We start from the raw sequence: 20,123 nt of genomic DNA on the forward strand, positions 1-20,123 counted from the left end.
TGTATCAGAAGTCACGGATCAAATCAAAGTTTATTGGTCGCGTACACAGTTTAGCATATGTTATAGCGGCGGGTGCAGTGAAATGCTTGTGTTACTCGCTTCTAACAATGCAGGAAATGTTTCAAACAAGTACACAAATAATAATAAAAAACGAGAAACAAGAAATCCAGAATGTCAGAACGAATCCAGTTAACAACCCAAATAATAGTGTATCAGTGCTGGGGGGTGTAGAGAGTACTGTCAGGGAATTTAATTCTGTAACAGAGAACAGATTTTGTGTTTGACTCCTATGATTGATGCGCTTGTACTGTGAGTAAAGGAGAGGCTTGCTGAGCCATGTGATAGATATACCAATATATGTTGACACCATTGGTGGGCTCTAATGGCGTGCTCATCTTTTTGCAGGATGACAAAAATGGTACACTCTTAGAAAAAAAGTGCTATCTAGAACATTAAAGGGTTATTTTTTGGTTGCAGCTAGAACCCTTTTGGGTTCTATGTTGAATTAAAAAGGGTTCTACCTGGAACCAAAAAGCTTCTCCTATATGGGGATAGCCAAAGAACCCTTTTGGAACCCTTTTTTCTAAGAGTGTACAGCTGGTGTCCATTTCATGATTCACTATTCTGTATATTGGGGTGTATTTCTAAGACACCTGTGAGTCCATTGTGTGGCAAAACATATATTAATTGCATTCAAACGTAGTTATTGATTGTTTTGTCTATTGTTGTTTCCATACACCTTGCAGCTGATGTAATACATCTTGCAGCTGATGTAATACACCTTGCAGCTGATGTAATACACCTTGCAGCTGATGTAATACACCTTGCAGCTGATGTAATACACCTTGCAGCTGATGTAATACACCTTGCAGCTGATGTAATACACCTTGCAGCTGATGTAATACACCTTGCAGCTGATGTAATACACCTTGCAGCTGATGTAATACACCTTGCAGCTGATGTAATACACCTTGCAGCTGATGTAATACACCTTGCAGCGGATGTAATACACCTTGCAGCGGATGTAATACAGTTTGAGGGTTTCGAAACACAGAAGGAAATTACTTAGATTTCATTGTACTTTTATGAATGACTTTTGCCTGGCTGATGATTATGTTTAATGATGTAAAGTTGTTGATTTCCCTGTTAGATTAAGTTCTGAATCCACAGTAGCTGTCTCTGTCAACTAAGCTTTTTCTCCGGTTCATCTCAAAATCTGAATTTTGAAATAAAATTAATAAAAATACTCGAACAAAACACTTGGTTGAAAATCTATAATCAGCTGCTGTGTCTGTGACTGAGGTGTGAATACATTGTGGACTACTGAGATGCCTCTATTCACATACCAGGCTGCAGAAAGATTAAGAGAACAGTTCTATAATACCATGTGAATAAGAAAACAGAATAACCCAGTACTGAGAATTCCTGCAACTTGAATCTTCGCAATATGAAAATGCAAATATACTTATTTCTATGACTGTTATTGTTCAGTCTAGAGCTTCCCAAAGCCAGAAAACTAAACCTCTTCTAAGAGAGCCAAGGATATTCTTTGCAAGGCGAAGCTGCCCTTATGGAACACTCTTGAAGTGATACCTGGCAATATGAATAGGGTCGAGGGAACTGCACTTCTTTCCTTACCTTGAACTGAAACAAAAGGCTTGACATTGTAGCTACTTCTTTGTGGCCCCCACAGAGGTATTACACTCGAGACAAATTGACTTTAAAGAATGCTTTGAGGAATTTAAAGAGTCGAACGGCAAAGCCTAAGCGGAACTGATTTCTCAGACACTTGATAATCAGAGTATTTTTTTCATTATGAGACTTGTCTTTCTGACGGCATTAGTCTCAGTGAACTTTCTCTCTTTAAGTCCCTGATGAAGGTCCTTTTTGAATAGATGTGTGGGTGGCAAGAGAATTCCTGGTGAATTCAAGAGGTTATTGGTTTTGAAATATTTAATGGCAAGTCTCTTATAAATCTACATATTTGATTCTTCATCAACACATCAATCAGAGTGATTTCATTAAAACACAATTTTATACAGCATGATAATAACATGGCAAACACTGGAAATGAAAAAGTGCATACCTTGAAAAGGCCTCACCATTCACTTAAAATACACCACTGAAGACTTGTAAGACAGACATTCAGAGTTCAGCTATCATAATCTAATAATCAGTGTTCACCAGTGCAATTATGCATGCAGCTCTCATTTCTAGGAACCCCCCATCACAGAATATAAAGGTAATTTCAGAGCTGCCTGACTTTATTCCACACAATGCGTTGTTCTTTTGCACGGAGTCCATTGAGATACATTGCAATCAAGCTCCAGATCAAGCCACTTTAAAAGGGAGGGAGTTCTAAGAAAGTTTGAAGTAATCGGACACAGTTGTGTGCATGACTAACGGATCACTTAGTTACTCCACGTTTATTTTATTATTCAGCTCAAGAATCTGAGCCTAACGAGACAAGCGAGGATGTATGATCTTTGGACTTCTGTACCTTTTTTCCTTTAAAGATGCATGGCCACAGTGATCAGTAGAGAGGATGTATAAACCCGGAACTAACTATGTGTAAGCCTGTAAACTTAAGTATAGGTTTTAACAAATTAATTCATTATCAAACAAGGACGTTAGATCATCTGTGAAGAATCTATTGCTATACTTCTGAAAATACTTTAGAAATTATAATTAAAGGGATCGATAGAAGTCTTAAAGCTGAATGAATCTTCTGTCAGTGAAGAGAAAGGCCTGCTCAGTCATTTCAAATGGAGCCAAGTCCCATGTTCTCTCTGAGCTAATGCACACTGTACTGACCCCCTTAGAGTAGCAGCTTCACAGCTTACATTAACATCATTTAGCAGAAGCTCTCATCCAGAGCAAACATTTTCATACTTTCTTTTCATACTGGTCCCCCGCAGGAATCAAACCCACAACCCTGGCGTTGCAAGCACCATGCTCTACCAACTGAGCTACACGGGACTAGCTCTGTTGTGGACTCTGTTGTGGAAAATAATCTGACTGGCACGAGAGCTCAGTGACACTATAGCCTTTCAGCACTAATCTGGCATCTGTTTGCAAACTGCAAAAATACATCCACTCCAAAAGTCCTAAATGGATTACTTAGAAGCCCAAGTTCATTTTTAAATGATGAACTGGCAAATCAGGCCATAGCGCTGTTTGAAATTAATAACTCAATCGATCCTACTGTAGGTACAATGGTATTGGCCAACAATGGTATACACATCAGTTGACCATGCTATACAGCATCCAGACTCTAAGAACTCCATTGACACAAGTTTAGGTTCGTTAACCATTTGTGAATGTTAGCAATGTACCGTAGTTATTGTACTTGGTTCTTTGTACTTGATGAGGAGGTTGTATTACCAAGAGCGAAAGCTGACAACATGCATCTAAGTGCTTCAACCCCATAACTGTCTCTACTTGCAGAAAGGTTCTGTTGAGCCGTGATCCAACAGTCTGTTGATTCTAAGAAAACAATGTTTTCAATCTGCCACTGCTCCATTTGAAATGGAGTGATGGTGGACCACTAACCCCTAACACAATCTCTGTGACCAGACCCTGGCATTATTCTTGCTGTTATCATTATTTTTTCGCTACTCCCCTTCTCCGTTAAGACTGATTGACAAACTAAAGAGAATGTCCTGAATATGTCCTCCTAGTCCTCAGTTCCGGTGTGCTTATTCAAAGATGATCCATATAACAACAATTACCATCTAATTAATTGTGTGCTTCCAAAGTATGGTGATGTGGCCATGGCAGCGTCAATAAGAATTCTCTTTTCAGATCTGTTGTCAGTGCAGCTGCTAATCAGGAGTTTTCATCTGTGAACAAGTGCTGCATTTACTCAAGGGTCTCGCCTTTGAGGTGACGGAGAAACCACTTATTTCATGCATTTTGACTCTTAGACAACTTTTCAAGTGATTCGCCAAGAGGAACTGAAAGTTAACCAAAACAATCATTCAATGTCAAGCAAGGATAAGGAGCCTATTCTAATTGAATGAAGGGTGCAAAGATGGTGTTTCAGTGAGTTGAAGCTGTTTAGGGTGGTATCCCTTCATTTGAACAAATAGTGTTGTCAATATTTAAATAAGGACATACGCGTATCGTTGACAGAATACACAGCCATTGTAACGCTCAATGAGTGAATGGGTGTGGAGTCAGGCGCAGAGAGCAAATGGGTGTGGAGTCAGGCGCAGAGAGCAAAATGATTCAGGAAAAACACCCTTTAATGTCCAAAATACACAGGAACAAAAATAGTAACCAAACACAGGCGTAACTCTAAAACAAAATAGTACCCTGATGTGAAAATACTAGGACAGTGCGAAAACCCAACAAAAACACTAACACCTCTCAGACATACAGGAGAACAAGCCCGCACAAACAGAAGCGGGCTAAACAAACTTAAATAACCCCACCCTAACAACCAAACAATAAACAGGTGAAACCAATTAGACAAAACCAAACGAACACGGAACAAAGGATCGGTGGCAGCTAGTAGACCGGCGACGGCGACCGCTGAGCGCCACCCGAACAGGAAGGGGAGCCACCTTCGGTAATATTCGTGACAGCCATTTTCTGTAGAGTATACCTAGATAAGTTAACAAAGGCCTGAAACCAATGTTATTGTCAGAGGTTTTCACAAGGACATCTCAGATGTCCACACGATCATCCTCAGTGTAAACCGTTTAACACATTGTTGGTCTCCCGTACTATTTTAGTAATTTAGCAGACGCTCTGATATGGAGCGACAAGGGTTAAGTGCCTTGCTCAATCAAGAACACATCAACAGATTTTTCACCTTGTCAGCTCAGGGATTTAAACCAGCAACCTTTTGGTCACTGGCCCAATGCTGTTAACTGCTAGGCTACCTACCTGTCGTGCTCCACAAGCAAAGCTTGAAACATGTTTCTGGCGCGGACGCCTGTGTCTGAATTAGTTTGATTGTTTGGATAAAGACTGGGTGGCTCATGTTGCATATATTAAATAGTGTGGCATTTAAGAGATTGAGTCATTACCTGTCAATCTATTTTACCCGGTAATAGCCTGTGTGTGGACAGCCATTGGTGAGCTAACAGAGGCTATGGCATTTTTAGTAGCTGTGGAAAACATAAAGTATGTCTCACAGGTGAGGGAATCAAACCATTAGTGGTAAACATTACAGCGGGGGGGGGGGGGGGGGTACCAACACAGAATTAAAGATTCATAAGCTGCTCAAGTTTTAAATTAGATAAACATGAAATGGCATTCAGAACAAGTATCAGAGGGAACATCACTGGACATAACAATATAGGAAAATGAATGCTTCATCAAAGACTTGCCAGGCATCTTCCATGTGGCACAGAGGTTTAAGGCACTACAAAGCATCACTACAAATACGGGTTCGATCCCGGGCTGTCTCGCAGCCGGCTGCGCCCAGGAGAACCATGAGGCGGCACACAATTGGCCCAGCGTCATCAGGGTTAGGGGAGGGTTTGCTGGCTGGGATGTCCTTGTCCCATCGTGCTCTAGCGACTTCTGTGGTGAGCCAGGCACATGCACAGTTGCCAGTTGGACGGTGTGTCTGGATTCTGGGTTAAGCGAGCAGTGTGTCAAGAATCAGTGTGACTTGGCAGTGTTGTGTTTTGGAGAATGCATGGCTCTCGACCTTCGCCTCTCCCGAGTCCGTACGGGAGTTGCAGTGATGGGACAAAACTGTAACTACCAATTGGGGAGAAAATCTGTAAAAAAAAGAATATAAACTACCGTTCAAAGGTTTGGGGTTGCTTGTTGATGCTGAGACTGGTGTTTTGCGGGTACTATTTTGAGCCTGTAATCGAACTCACAAATGCTGATGCTCCAGATCCTCAACTAGTCTAAAGGAGGCCAGTTTTATTGCTTCCTTAATCAGCACAACAGTTTTCAGCTGTGCCAACATAATTGCAAAAGGGTTTACTAATGATCAATTAGCCTTTAAAATGATAAACTTGGATTGGCTAACACAACGTGCCATTGGAACACAGGAGTGATGGTTGCTGATATTGGGCCTCCGTACGCCTATGTAGACATTCCATAAAAAATAAGCCGTTTCCAGCTACAATAGTCATTTACAACATGAACAATGTCTACACTGTATTTCGGATCAATTTGATGCGATTTTAATGGACAACCAAAATTGCTTTTCTTTCAAAAACAAGTACATTTCTAAGTGACCCCAAACTTTTGAACGGTAGTATATATATAAAAAAAAAGGCATGACAGAGTATATACTCTAGTGGAAACAAGAACTGCATACAACATTCTGGGAACATGCTACACTAGAAGTAGAGGGATGCCATTGGTAGCTAGGAAATATCTATGGTAAGTGTTTAATTACATTGACTAGTATGATTAATTTCAGCCTTGAGAATGGTTGTCATTGAGAAAGGATTAAAAGCCTCCTTCTGTGAAATGATTATTGGATAGACGTGATGGATTAGGGCTGTACTACCATATTTTTACAGACTTTACAACTCTTAGCTTGATGGGTTGAACGAAGATTATAGGCAAACTAGGGTGGCAGGTAGCCTGGTGGTTAAGCGTGTTGGGCTAGTAACAGGTGGTTGGTTCATATTCCCGAGCTGACTCTGAGAAAAGTATTATTGAGCAAGGCACTTAATCCTAATCGCTCCTGTAAATTGCTCTGGATAAGAGTGTTTGCTAAATGACTCAAATGAAAATTTAGCTTGTTTGACCCCATACTATTGAAGTAGGTTACTAGGTGTTTGTACCTAAATCTTCACAAATCAACAATAATGTCTTATTATCGAGAAAATATTATGTATTTGATTGGTACTCTGTTCAGTAACACTTTTTGGATTGTTAGAAGTTAGCTACATTAGCTAAAATAGCAACATTAGCTACTTTCACTCTACTTATTTTTGGCAGCCCAATTATCTTGGCATGTGCATTAACGGGTCGGTACAACAAGTACCGGACGGCCATTTTGGAAGTAGAATCTGACCAGTCTGTACTGGCTCTAGGAAATAAAAAGTTGTGAGTGCCCCACACGCAGCTATACACATTTTGTGAAGCTTTATCTATAATTGAATGTGGACACTAGAGATGTAAGCGTCCAGGGAAAATCAGTTGGATTTATTTCTACACTGTTTCTGTGACACGATCTCATCAGAATGTGCTTGTGTTTGATCCCAGTGAAGGCTGGGTCTTTGCTAAAGGGTCCTTGAACCGGTCTAGCAATGCTATGGTCCTTCTGTTCTTGTTCCCTGTTATTGTGTGCCTGATGTCATTGCCTTTTCTGCTGAGTGTAAAGCATTTTGTTTCATTTTCTGAAAACTGTCTTTCTATGAAAACAGTTCACATTTGCGACATGACCACAGTACAAATCTGAGACCACTAACAATAATGCAAAGTACTTAATTATTTGATAACAATGACTAAATGTAATGTAACATTTCTCTCTTTGCAGGTTATCTGGCTTCATGTTGCCGTCACCTATTGTGAGCACAGGGTCAATAATGGCCCTTTGGTTCACAACAGATTTTGCTGTGAGTGCACAAGGATTTAAAGCAATTTATGAAGGTAAGACCTATTATTATTGATTATTTCTCCAATTAAAAACCTGGCTGAATTGATGTAAGAGAGGGTTAACAAAAATGGTTAAAAAAATATTTGTGTTAACAAAATGGTAATTGTCTAACTATTGACTTGTTTTTCTATTCTATATTGAGTTCTTTCAATGGCTAAGTTGGCGGTGCATTGTGATTGCTGTGCCAGAGTAATTTGTTTGATTCCCCCATGGGCCACAGATCCTGAAAATAAAATATATAAATGACTATGTTATTATTGTATTATAGGGTAATTCATGAATCGGTGTCTCAAAATCAGCATATTAATATGCTTTCAGCATTTCGTATGATGAACACTGCTAATTAGTGTGCACTTAACGTACACCTCTTCAGGACATGTCAATTGGTTACTGTTTAAGCCTTGTGCAGAGAGTTCATCTGCTAAGTACATGTTTCAGTTTAAAGTTTACATGATTAAACCTGTGGTTGATAGCTGTGGCATTTCATGTGAGTTTCAGTTGACTGTATCAAACTAGGGTCATTACAAAGCCCATATGGTCTGTTTCACACAGTATACAGCACAAACCACAACATCTCATATATTTTCCATGAAGTCTAATATCACTGGAGTCTCAACTCACCCCCCCCCCTGTAAGAAAACATCTCTCAGGCTGGCATACACTGCAGCAAACTTCATGAGCCCTCATGAGACCCTGGAACCTAGGCTATGAATGATGCACGAGCATGGCACTTTGCTCGTAAACCTTTGTAAGGATAAGCTTTCTTTTTTTATTTTCTTTTTTATTCCTCCTTCTGAACATTTTCATCTCTAGGGATTCAGAGTTTTGTTATTGCTACGGGGTTTTGAGTGGATACCAAAACTCAATTCCCTAAATGGAATATCAATCTCGTTTGGTAACATCAATTGTTGCTGGTTGTGACAATGTCTGAAGTACTTTATGTTTTATTGTGTGTAGAGTGAGATAGTTCTTACTGTGAGTGATAATGAAATAATGAAGCATGATAGGCTAATCTAATGTTGGTTGTATCAGAACACTATTTCCTGATATCTTAACATACTGTTTTTGAATCAAATATTAAGTACTAGCCTAACCACTGCCTCAGAATTAGCTACAGCTGCTGTATGTTACAGCATGAATAAGATTAGCAAGATTGTGTTATCTTTACATTTGCTTCATTTCTCCACATAGAAGAAGAACTGTGTTGCATTCTAGGTTAACGTCAAATCTTATTTTTATTATGCATTAGTGGCTGCCCTCTCAGAACATTAATAGCCTATCCATCAGGTTGATGGAGTTTTAATATGGGCGTTTCTTCTGGTTGCCTGAATGGATTCCATTTAAGCTGACAAAGATCGATATTCCATGTAACCATTGGAGTCTAAATCGAAATTGACTGTAGATTTTGTCTTGGATTTTAGAGAATTCTGATACAGGCTATGATTTCATTGATGAAAGTGTCACAACCATTGTTATGATGGAGGACGTTAATGGACCCCTAGAGTGTTGATAGTATTGATGGTAACTAAAGTTATTTTGGAAGCATTGTGTTTGTCATTTTCATTTTATTGCAGTTGAAATTGAGATATGATGTCATCCAACTATGCAACCTGCAGGTTTTCCCAACAGCCCTTAGTTTGTGATTTATGGGCCATTACACTTGAGTAATTGTAATCTATTTGCCTGCAGAGTCTTGATTGGTACAGCAGTGTCTGCGAGATGGATTTATAACCTTGCAGCGTATTTCCCTCCCCGGATGCTCTTAGGAATCAGAAATAGCTATGTTTGCTAATTGGTTTACTATTGTTGAAGCTAATTGAGAACACAAACCTGTTCTGACAAGACAAAAGCTGTGTTTTTGAACCATATTACTTGCTTTGGACCCTAATTTCATGTTTTAGAACATTATCAGTATATATGTTAAGCAGTTGGACTTATCTGCCGTCATTGTGCTCTGAAATCATGGCAAATTAAGAGGACGAAAACCATCTTTGTGATCCCATTGTAATTCAATCATTGCCACTAATATTTTATTTTATTTTATGAAATAATTGGGCTACTATGTTGTTGCAATTAAAAATATATATTAGAGGTCCACAGTAGCATACAAATATGCTATTTTACTCAGCCTTTTAGTCTTAAGGCTCTACGGGGACACACACTTAAAGTTAAAATACAGTCCAAGTTGAGCGACAACAATAATCTAAGAAGTCGCATCTCTCATATTAGACCAATGTAAAAATAGTAACGTTCCTCAAATGATCTTTGAAAAGAGCCCCACCTGTTACACCTAGGTATGAATCAATCTGTACTAGATAGTATAGAGAAAGTGCCCATGAACAACAGCTCTCCTGTTTGTTAGAGATATTGCTCCCCATAATACTAACTTCAACCAACAAAATGCCATCTTCAAAGCACTAAAGTTGGCAAACCTTGCTTGATTGGATGGATTTAAATCCATGTGCCACTTTGAATCATTCCTTTGAGTCTCTTGTCAAGGGATTTCTTTACCTTTCTTGCACAGTGCAGCATGAAGACGTTTTAAAATCAACTTAAAAAATATCGGAAAATTATTTGCTGGAAATATTCTCTGAGACAAAATACACGAAATATAAATATAAACGCAACATATAAAATGTTGGTCCCATGTTTCATGAGCTGAAATAAAAGATCACAGAAATTCATTGTACTCAAATTTGTTACATACATTTCTCCTTTTCCAAAACAATCCATCCACCTGACTGGTGTGGCATATGAAGAAGCTGATTAAACAGCATGACCATTACACAGGTGCACCTGGTGCTGGGGACAATGAAAGGCCAATCTAAAATGTGCAGTTTTGTCACACAACACAATGCCACAGATGTCTCAAGTTTTGAGGGCGCGTGCAATTGGCATTCTGACTGTAGGATTGTCCACCAGAGCTGTTGCCAGAGAATGTAATGTTAAACAACATCATTTTAGTGAATTTGGCAGTAAGTCCAACTGGCCTCACAACCGCTGACCGTGTGTATGCAATCATGTAGGCGAGCGGTTTGCTGATATAAACGTTGTGAACAGAGTGCCCATGGTGGCGGTGGGGTTATGGTATGGGCAAGCATAAGCTACGGCCAACAAACATAATTGCATTTATCGATGGCAATTTGAATGCACAGAGATAACGTGACGAGATCCTGATGCAAATTGTCGTGCCATTTATCCACCACCATCACCTCATGCACAGCTCCATGTCGCAAGGATCTGTACACAATTCCTGGAAGCTGAAAATGTCCCAGTTCTTCCATGGCCTGCATACCAGACATGCCACCCATTGAGCAGGTTTGGGATGCTCTGGATCGACACGCATGACAGCGTGTTCCAGCTCCGGCCGATATCCATCAACTTCGCACAGCCATTGAAGAGGAGTGGGACAACATTTACAGGCCACAATCAACAGCCTGATCAACTCTATGCGATGGAGATGTGTCGTGCTGCATGAGGCAAATGGTGGTCACACCAGATACTGACTGGTAAACCAGATACTGGTTTTCTGATCCATGATCCTACCTTTTTATTTAAGTTGTCTGTCACCAAAAGATGCATATCTGATTTGCAGGTTATGTGAAATCCATAGATTAGGGCCTAATGAATTTATTTAACTTGACTGATTTCCTTATTTGAACTGTAACTCAGTTAAGTCTTTGAAATTGTTGCATGTTGTGTGTATATTTTTGTTCAGTATAGAAGGAACAAACAGCAACATCAGAGAGAATACAACCAAGCAGGAGAGGAAACATGGAACCCATTGTTTTAAATGCCAAGAGAATTATAAGGCGGTATCAGTGTTAATGTTATATTAAACTGCCAAAAGGTTAAGCCTTCAAAAAAATGATAATGTTGTATTGCAGTTAGTCGCAGCTTATGCATGTGCATGTATTGGTGTGTGGTTTGTGTAAATCTGTGAATGTTGAAGGCATAAAAAGCGACATGCTACATCACTTAAGCTTAGATACACAACCACACATACTGTAATTTACATTGGTTTCAGATCCCACAGAACAAGAGTCAAGCACTCAGCATTATTTGACCCATTTACCATTATTTCAGTCCCGCAAAAAAAAAAATGTTTTACAGGGGATCATCCTCAACAGGATCCTGTAGGCGAATTTCCCATTACATTAAAGGGGAATATAGGCCTGTTTACTATTTCCTTGAGGAGGATGTTTACTGCTGCATCTTGCTGATATTCCTCTTTTTGTTATGTACCTTATAAGGAATTCTATACCTCATGGGTATTTATATTGCAACAGCCTCGTTTAGAGCCATAATGATATTTCATATTGAAAAAAGCCTGAGAGGCAATAATCAAGTGCTGCAGAGCATTCAAAGAATGATAGACTATTGCCTGTGAAATAAAATGATGGCTTGGACACATTGGAAGGCCAATAGTGTGAGGTGAGCTAATCCCATTAATGGCCAAGCTATGAAACAGAAGTCATTTGAATGATAAAAGCACAGTGCACACAGATACTGTTAAACTCCTTGAAGATGCGTGTGAATATTTAACATTCACAAGCCTTGGAGCTTTTATCTACAATTTAGAAACACATTAATTCACATTATGTGAATGTATTGGTATTTACAGTATGGGGAAGAATCGACATTGGTATTCAGATCAATCAGTGCCGAGTGTTTGTGGTTTTAATGACAGATCCTTATATCGACTCTCAAGGACAAACTCCAAGACAGAGTGCCTTACATATCCAATCAAATTCAAGCTGCCTCTTGGAGTTCATGTTTTAAGTTGTTGCTGAAAAGCTGCTCAAACCTTTACGCTGATTTTGCTCATCCTTCTATCTGGGCCACCAGCCTAAGGGAGCTGCTTTAGTGAACTCCACAAGTCGAAAGGATTTGTAATATCAGAAAAAAAGCATTTCATTTCTGTATCAACATTTCTATATTTCTCTAAACTTTTTTGTGGATGTTTTATTTGATACCATAACCAATAATACAGTAGCTATGTTTAGATTGTCTCACTCCAAGCTGCAATAATATATAATAATATTCAGGTACTGTATATGTCAGAAAATGCCATGCCGAAATTGCAGAAATGAAAGCACTCTAGTTCTGAACTCATAGACTGATGTTCTGCTCATAGTGGAAATACACAATGATGTTAAATGTCCTACTCCCTGGCTCAGTCAACAGTGACCCTCATGGGCTCACCTACAAGTCCATGCTAGGTAAAGCTCTGCCTTATCTCAGTTCACTGGTCATGATGGCAACACCCACCCGTAGCACGCGCTCCAGCAGGTGTATCTCACTGATCATCCCTAAAGCCAACACCTCATTTGGCCGCCTTTCCTTCCAGTTCTCTGCTGCCTGTGACTGGAACGAATTGCAAAAATCGTTGAAGTTGGAGACCTTTATCTCCCTCACCAACTTTAAACATCTGCTATCTGAGCAGCTAACCGATCGCTGCAGCTGTACATAGTCCATCAGTAAATAGCCCACCCAATTTACCTACCTCATCCCCATACTGTTTTTATTTATTTACTTTTCTGCTCTTTTGCACATCAGCATCTCTACCTGCACATGACCATCTGATCATTTATCACTCCAGTGTTAATCTGCTAAAATTGTAATTATTCGCTTACCTCCTCATGCCTTTTGCACACAATGTATATAGACTCCTTTTTTTTGTTTTTTGTTTTGTTTTCTACTGTGTTATTGATTTGTTTATTGTTTACTCCATGTGTAACTCTGTGTTGCTGTCTGTTCACACTGCTATGCTTTATCTTGGTCAGGTCGCAGTTGTAAATGAGAACTTGTTCTCAACTAGCCTAGCTGGTTAAATAAAGGTGAAATAAAAAAAAATAAAAAAAACCTATCCATAGAGGCCATGACAGATCAGTAGGGGTAAAAACCTTCAAGGGTCATCTGGGACCACGGACATTTCACATTCAGCAGGTGTAAAGAATACTTGGCTCCGCTATGGGAGCACAGCTCTAACACGTTGTCCACATTTTAGACTGAAATTTAAAATAAAATAAAATACAAAATAAAAGTAGCTGGTATAGATGGAAGTAGTATTTTGCATTAAAAAGAGAGGGACGCTTCCTTGAAACTGTGACTGAATGGACCAACTATTTTCTGCAGAGTCATTCAAATGGCTTTTAACTTTTAACTTGAGACGTTGATGTGAATTAGAAGTCAACTGACCAAATACTAAGGGCTAGAGTCACTGTAGTAGGAGAGGGCGGCCTTTGGCACAATTTGAAAATATATCATTTTTCTGTTGAATTTGTGTACATTTTTTTCATTTAATCTATACATGTCTGAGGTCTTTCGCGCTGTCCAGACCACATAGTAGTTGAATTGAGTCCTTGAGTTCATAGCCCTTTATCGACGAATAACAAACAGATCCCACTGGGCACAGACATCAATTCAACGTCTATTCCACAATAGTTCAATGTCATTTCTTTGCAATGACGTGGAAACAACGTTGATTCAACCAGTGTGTGCCCAGTAGGATGGTACCGTTATCTATTATCGAGGCATAACACATTGATGGTACTACAACTACAGAAACATTACAGAAAACCACTACAGAAACATTACAGAAAACCACTACATTGAATGGATTTAATCAATTTTATATGACTGCAGATTTTTTGATCTTCATGTTCAAGCTGATCTCTATATTCCCTTTCATAATTAACAGTCTATCCATGTGTTTCCTCATGAGAAAAGCCAACCTGTAATGCCAGTCTAGTTTCCAGGTATACAGGTAGTCTAGTTTCCCCTCAGAATTGTGTGGAATTATGTCCTGCTCAGTCTTTGTCAAATGTGTCATAGCCTTTGACACATTTGATGGTGCTGTATATCTACACCGAGTATACCAAACCTGAAGATAATATTGAGTTGCACCCCCCCCCCCCCCTCTACGGTATTGAATGCATTCCACAAGAATGCTGGCCCATGTTGACATCTGTGCTTCCCACAGTTGTGTCAAGTTTGAGTGGACGTCCTTTGGGTGGTGGACCATTCTTGATACACACAGGAAACTGAGCGTGAAAACCCCAGGAGCTTTGCAGTTCTTGACACAACACAAACCGGTGCATCTAGCACCGACTACCATAACCCATTCAAAGGCACTTCAAACTTTTGACTTGCCTATTCACCCTCTGAATGACACACATACAAAATCCATGTCTCAATTGTCTCAATGCTTAAAAATTATTCTTTAACCTCGGGATTACAAACATACACAATATACTAACACAATGACCCAATAAATACTCAATCTAAGAAATATTGATTCTTCATCTATTATAGTCCCACAACATTTCGATGTATTATATTTAAATTGTTTTAAAATCATGTTTAAATGTACAGTGCCTTGCGAAAGTATTCGGCCCCTTTGAACTTTGCGACCTTTTGCCACATTTCAGGCTTCAAACATAAAGATATAAAACTGTATTTTTTTGTGAAGAATCAACAACAAGTGGGACACAATCATGAAGTGGAACAACATTTATTGGATATTTAAAACTTTTTTAACAAATCAAAAACTGAAAAATTGGGCGTGCAAAATTATTCAGCCCCTTTAATTTCAGTGCAGCAAACTCTCTCCAGAAGTTCAGTGAGGATCTCTGAATGATCCAATGTTGACCTAAATGACTAATGATGATAAATACAATCCACATGTGTGTAATCAAGTCTCCGTATAAATGCAGCTGCCCTGTGATAGTCTCAGAGGTCCGTTAAAAGCGCAGAGAGCATCATGAAGAACAAGGAACACACCAGGCAGGTCCGAGATACTGTTGTGAAGAAGTTTAAAGCCGGATTTGGATACAAAAAGATTTCCCAAGCTTTAAACATCCCAAGAAGCACTGTGCAAGCGATAATATTGAAATGGAAGGAGTATCAGACCACTGCAAATCTACCAAGACCTGGCCGTCCCTCTAAACTTTCAGCTCATACAAGGAGAAGACTGATCAGAGATGCAGCCAAGAGGCCCATGATCACTCTGGATGAACTGCAGAGATCTACAGCTGAGGTGGGAGACTCTGTCCATAGGACAACAATCAGTCGTATATTGCACAAATCTGGCCTTTATGGAAGAGTGGCAAGAAGAAAGCCATTTCTTAAAGATATCCATAAAAAGTGTCGGTTAAAGTTTGCCACAAGCCACCTGGGAGACACACCAAACGTGGAAGAAGGTGCTCTGGTCAGATGAAACCAAAATTGAACTTTTTGGCAACAATGCAAAACGTTATGTTTGGCGTAAAAGCAACACAGCTCATCACCCTGAACACACCATCCCCACTGTCAAACATGGTGGTGGCAGCATCATGGTTTGGGCCTGCTTTTCTTCAGCAGGGACAGGGAAGATGGTTAAAATTGATGGGAAGATGGATGGAGCCAAATACAGGACCATTCTGGAAGAAAACCTGATTCTGCAAGTCTGCAAAAGACCTGAGACTGGGACGGAGATTTGTCTTCCAACAAGACAATGATCCAAAACATAAAGCAAAATCTACAATGGAATGGTTCAAAAATAAACATATCCAGGTGTTAGAATGGCCAAGTCAAAGTCCAGACCTGAATCCAATCGAGAATCTGTGGAAAGAACTGAAAACTGCTGTTTACAAATGCTCTCCATCCAACCTCACTGAGCTCGAGCTGTTTTGCAAGGAGGAATGGGAAAACATTTCAGCCTCTCAATGTGCAAAACTGATAGAGACATACCCCAAGCGACTTACAGCTGTAATCACAGCAAAAGGTGGCGCTACAAAGTATTAACTTAAGGGGGCTGAATAATTTTGCACGCCCAATTTTTCAGTTTTTGATTTGTAAAAAAAGTTTGAAATATCCAATAAATGTCGTTCCACTTCATGATTGTGTCCCACTTGTTGTTGATTCTTCACAAAAAAATACAGTTTTATATCTTTATGTTTGAAGCCTGAAATGTGGCAAAAGGTCGCAAAGTTCAAGGGGGCCGAATACTTTCGCAAGGCACTGTATATATTGAAAGGTTTTGTAACGGTCTTCTTCCTCCTCTGACGAGGAGTAGTAGGAAGGATCGGAGGACCAATGCCCAGCGTGGTAAGTGTTCATGATACTTTTAATAGAACACAGAAAAATACAAAATAACCACGTGAAATAACTAAAACCGAAACAGTTCCGTATGGAACACACAGACACAGAAAATAATCACCCACAACTCAAAAGTTAAACCAGGCTACCTAAGTATGGTTCTCAATCAGGGACAACGATTGACAGCTGCCTCTGAGAACCCTACCAGGCCAAACACAGAAATCCCAAATTATAGAAAAAGGAACATAGACTGCCCACCCCAACTCACGTCCTGACCATACTAAAACAAAGACAAAACAAAGGAACTAAGGTCAGAATGTGACAGGTTTCTAGTTTGCTCAGTTAATTTATTCAATTTCTTTATTGTTCGAAATCTAAATGTTATTTTGCCTATTTCTCTTTTATGTGTGGATAACGCATAGATGGTGGACAATCTATTCCTAGTATTTACGGAATGTCTGTCTCTTACCAACTGAATACCGTTGTGAATAGAACTTGGCCGTTTTAAATTATGTATATTATGAAATAAAATAAGCATTTGTTTTTTAAATTATCCTGTCGATTGATGACCAACCAAGAACACTGCGCATGACTGCAACAGAAGAACCATAGCTCCACCTTAACAATCCTTGCTGCTTTGCTCTGTGCATTCTGCAGCCTCCTAACTTCACTTAATGATGCATTTCCCTAGACCACAGAACAGTAGTTCACCTGACTCTCAATTAATGCTTGTGTTATTTGCTGAATAATTTTTCCTGGTAAATATTTAGCTATCCTTCTGATTATGCATGCTGTTTTAATATATATTTTTTTGTACATAGATTAGTTATTTGAGATGACCATGATAAGCAGTTGTCTAACTGCCCTCCCAATAGTTTGGTTTCTGCCACTTCTTCAATTTGTACTCCTCTCATACTTAATTTTATCCCATGATGTTTTGGCCTTTTCCTAGTTGAACAGACCAACTGTTAAACCGATTGTCTTGCTGCATAAATTGTAGTATCATCTGCAAATATATTAGCTTTAGTTTCAGCTAAGGCATAGGGAAGATCGTTGGTATATATTAAATAAAGAAGTGGTCCAAGGCAGCTGCCCTGTGGTATTCCACAATTTAACACACGAGGGGGAGAAAATTAACCATTGATATAGGTGGACTGTTTCCTGTCAGTTAGATATGACTGTACCCAATTCAATGCTACCTCCTTTAAACCATAATGAATTCATTTTTTATTTTTTTTATTTTTAATTTTGTTCTTTGCAGTCTTTCGGAATAGGACCAGGTTCGCATGCTTCCATACATTTGCAAACATCCCCTTTTCAAGTGTAACCAATGACGTAAACACCCCCTTTTTACCCGAGGGTATAAAGCATTTGAGTTATGAATTAACATATCAGACTAAAATGGACCACAACACGAGGTTGAAGAAGACAAAAGAACCTCCGGTTATTCTCTTTAAATCATTGTGTCCCACACTGCTTTCATGACCACTCTGGGATCAACGACAAGGTGGATTAGCCGTCCTAAGGAGACCACTCTTCCAGAACGAGTGCAAGTAGGGTGCCGTCTTTCGGATGGGACGTTAAACGGGTGTCCTGACTCTCTGAGGTCATTAAAGATCCCATGGCACTTATCGTAAGAGTAGGGGTGTTAACCCCGATGTCCTGGCTAAATTCCCAATCTGGCCCTCAAACCATCACGGTCACCTAATAATCCCCAGCTTACAATTGGCTCATTCATCCCCCTCCTCTCCCCTGTAACTATTCCCCAGGTCGTTGCTGCAAATGAGAACGTGTTCTCAGTCAACTTACCTGGTAAAATAATGTATAAATACATTTTTAAAAAAGTAAACAGACAACTAAGAAGGACATTGTGACCTCTTGTGGACAATCAGAGACTTACACCTGAGAACAAAAGACAAGGCCATCTGAAGAGAGCCCAACAGAGATACACGAGGAAGACCTTCAACACTTAAGTACATCGTTACATTACTTCTTACCCAAAGGAACAACAGTTTGGGGCAAGGTATTAGGGCTAAACTAAGCGTAGTTTACAAAAGTATCCAAGTGTTGCTTTTCTTTCTTTCTTTCTTTCTCTCTCTCTCTCTCTCTCTCTCTCTCTCGCTCTCTTTTTAAATCTCCAACTTGCGTAACAAGTGTCATATTGTGTTAGTCCGCTAGGGACTTGCTGTTGTCGTATTCATTTTCCAATCACTAACCTATACCGTATATGTTATCATTTAGTGTTAGTAAATAAATCATCAAATCAATATCTGTGGTACGGAATGATCAGTGAGACCCGGGTTTGTGCAGATTTAAAAAGTCTACGACATTCAGAATGAGACTGATATGAGGAAATGATTCATTAGTGACTGTTATGATATCTATATATTCTTGTGTTAATTCGGGAGATGGCAACTCATTAAACAACTTTTCCCGTAGTGCACCAAATTCCTAATGAGTTAATTGTTACATGATTAATTTAATTGAGTATCAATTAAACATAGTTAGCTGATAAAATAAGTAACAGTCATCAGATGAATGAAGTCATGTCACGACACACGCATCTCACATTTCATTCACATTACATTTTTATATATTGCTTCTAAAATAAAATAAAATCACAAATAATATTTTAGATTGTTAATTTCAAACAAGGGCATTAGCATGAGAATAATTTACCAGTCCAAAACATGTCCTCTCCGTTCAAAAATATTCCTCCACTTGGGAATCGCTAAATGAATCATCCTACAACAATCTCTGTCTCACTTTTCCGATCAATTTCTTCTAAAATTGTGTGTACACCTGTATATCTAGACTTCGATTTAGCTTTCCCTGATTTAGTCGCCATACTGATTGATATATAAACAGCTGAATCTGAGCGTTTACCAAACAATGCAGTGCGTAATATGCATAGCTCCTTCCGGTATAAAACTTCAATAGTGAATGTCTCTCTTTACACCGGAATTTACTACATGGGTTGGTCTTCCAACACATAACCATTGCATATTGCCGTTTACCTCAGCTCATTGGCTATCTACCCAGCTAGATTTCAAGACGATCAGAGGTCATTGGGTTAAAATACAGTCAATCAACAAAACAGTGGTCATATCATTGGTGCACAGTGATGTCAATACTTGTTGTCTTCAAATCGGTTTCTTTCAGTCAATACGTCCCGCGAAATGGCCCTTCAGGTTTGGTTGTGTTACAAACAAACCAGTTGATTGCAATGAAACCAAATATGACTGGAAAAGTCACGTTTTGTGTGGGTATTTACCCTCGAATGTGTCGTCAAAAAATGGAATGAGACGGAATTCACGACACAAGCGGTTCACAAAATGTTTTGTGTTAGGCTATAAAAACGGATTTTATCAAACAAAAGATCATTCATTGAGTAACATTGAGCATTGGGATTGCAAATAGATGAAGATCGTCAAAGGTAAACGATTAATTTTAATGC

General features: G+C 39.2%; 1 protein-coding gene across 1 annotated transcript in view; it reads left to right on the forward strand.

The window, feature by feature from the left end:
- LOC110499391 (CUB and sushi domain-containing protein 1) overlaps positions 1-20,123 on the forward strand; it is a 412,624-nt gene that overhangs the window by 157,479 nt on the left and 235,022 nt on the right. Inside the window, exon 3 of the mRNA XM_021576507.2 lies at positions 7,466-7,578. Within this exon, the coding sequence (XP_021432182.2) occupies positions 7,466-7,578 (113 nt within the window). The remainder of the gene's footprint in view (positions 1-7,465; positions 7,579-20,123) is intronic.

Source organism: Oncorhynchus mykiss, chromosome 20 (genome assembly GCF_013265735.2).
Source record: "Oncorhynchus mykiss isolate Arlee chromosome 20, USDA_OmykA_1.1, whole genome shotgun sequence".
Classification (NCBI taxonomy): domain Eukaryota; kingdom Metazoa; phylum Chordata; class Actinopteri; order Salmoniformes; family Salmonidae; genus Oncorhynchus; species Oncorhynchus mykiss.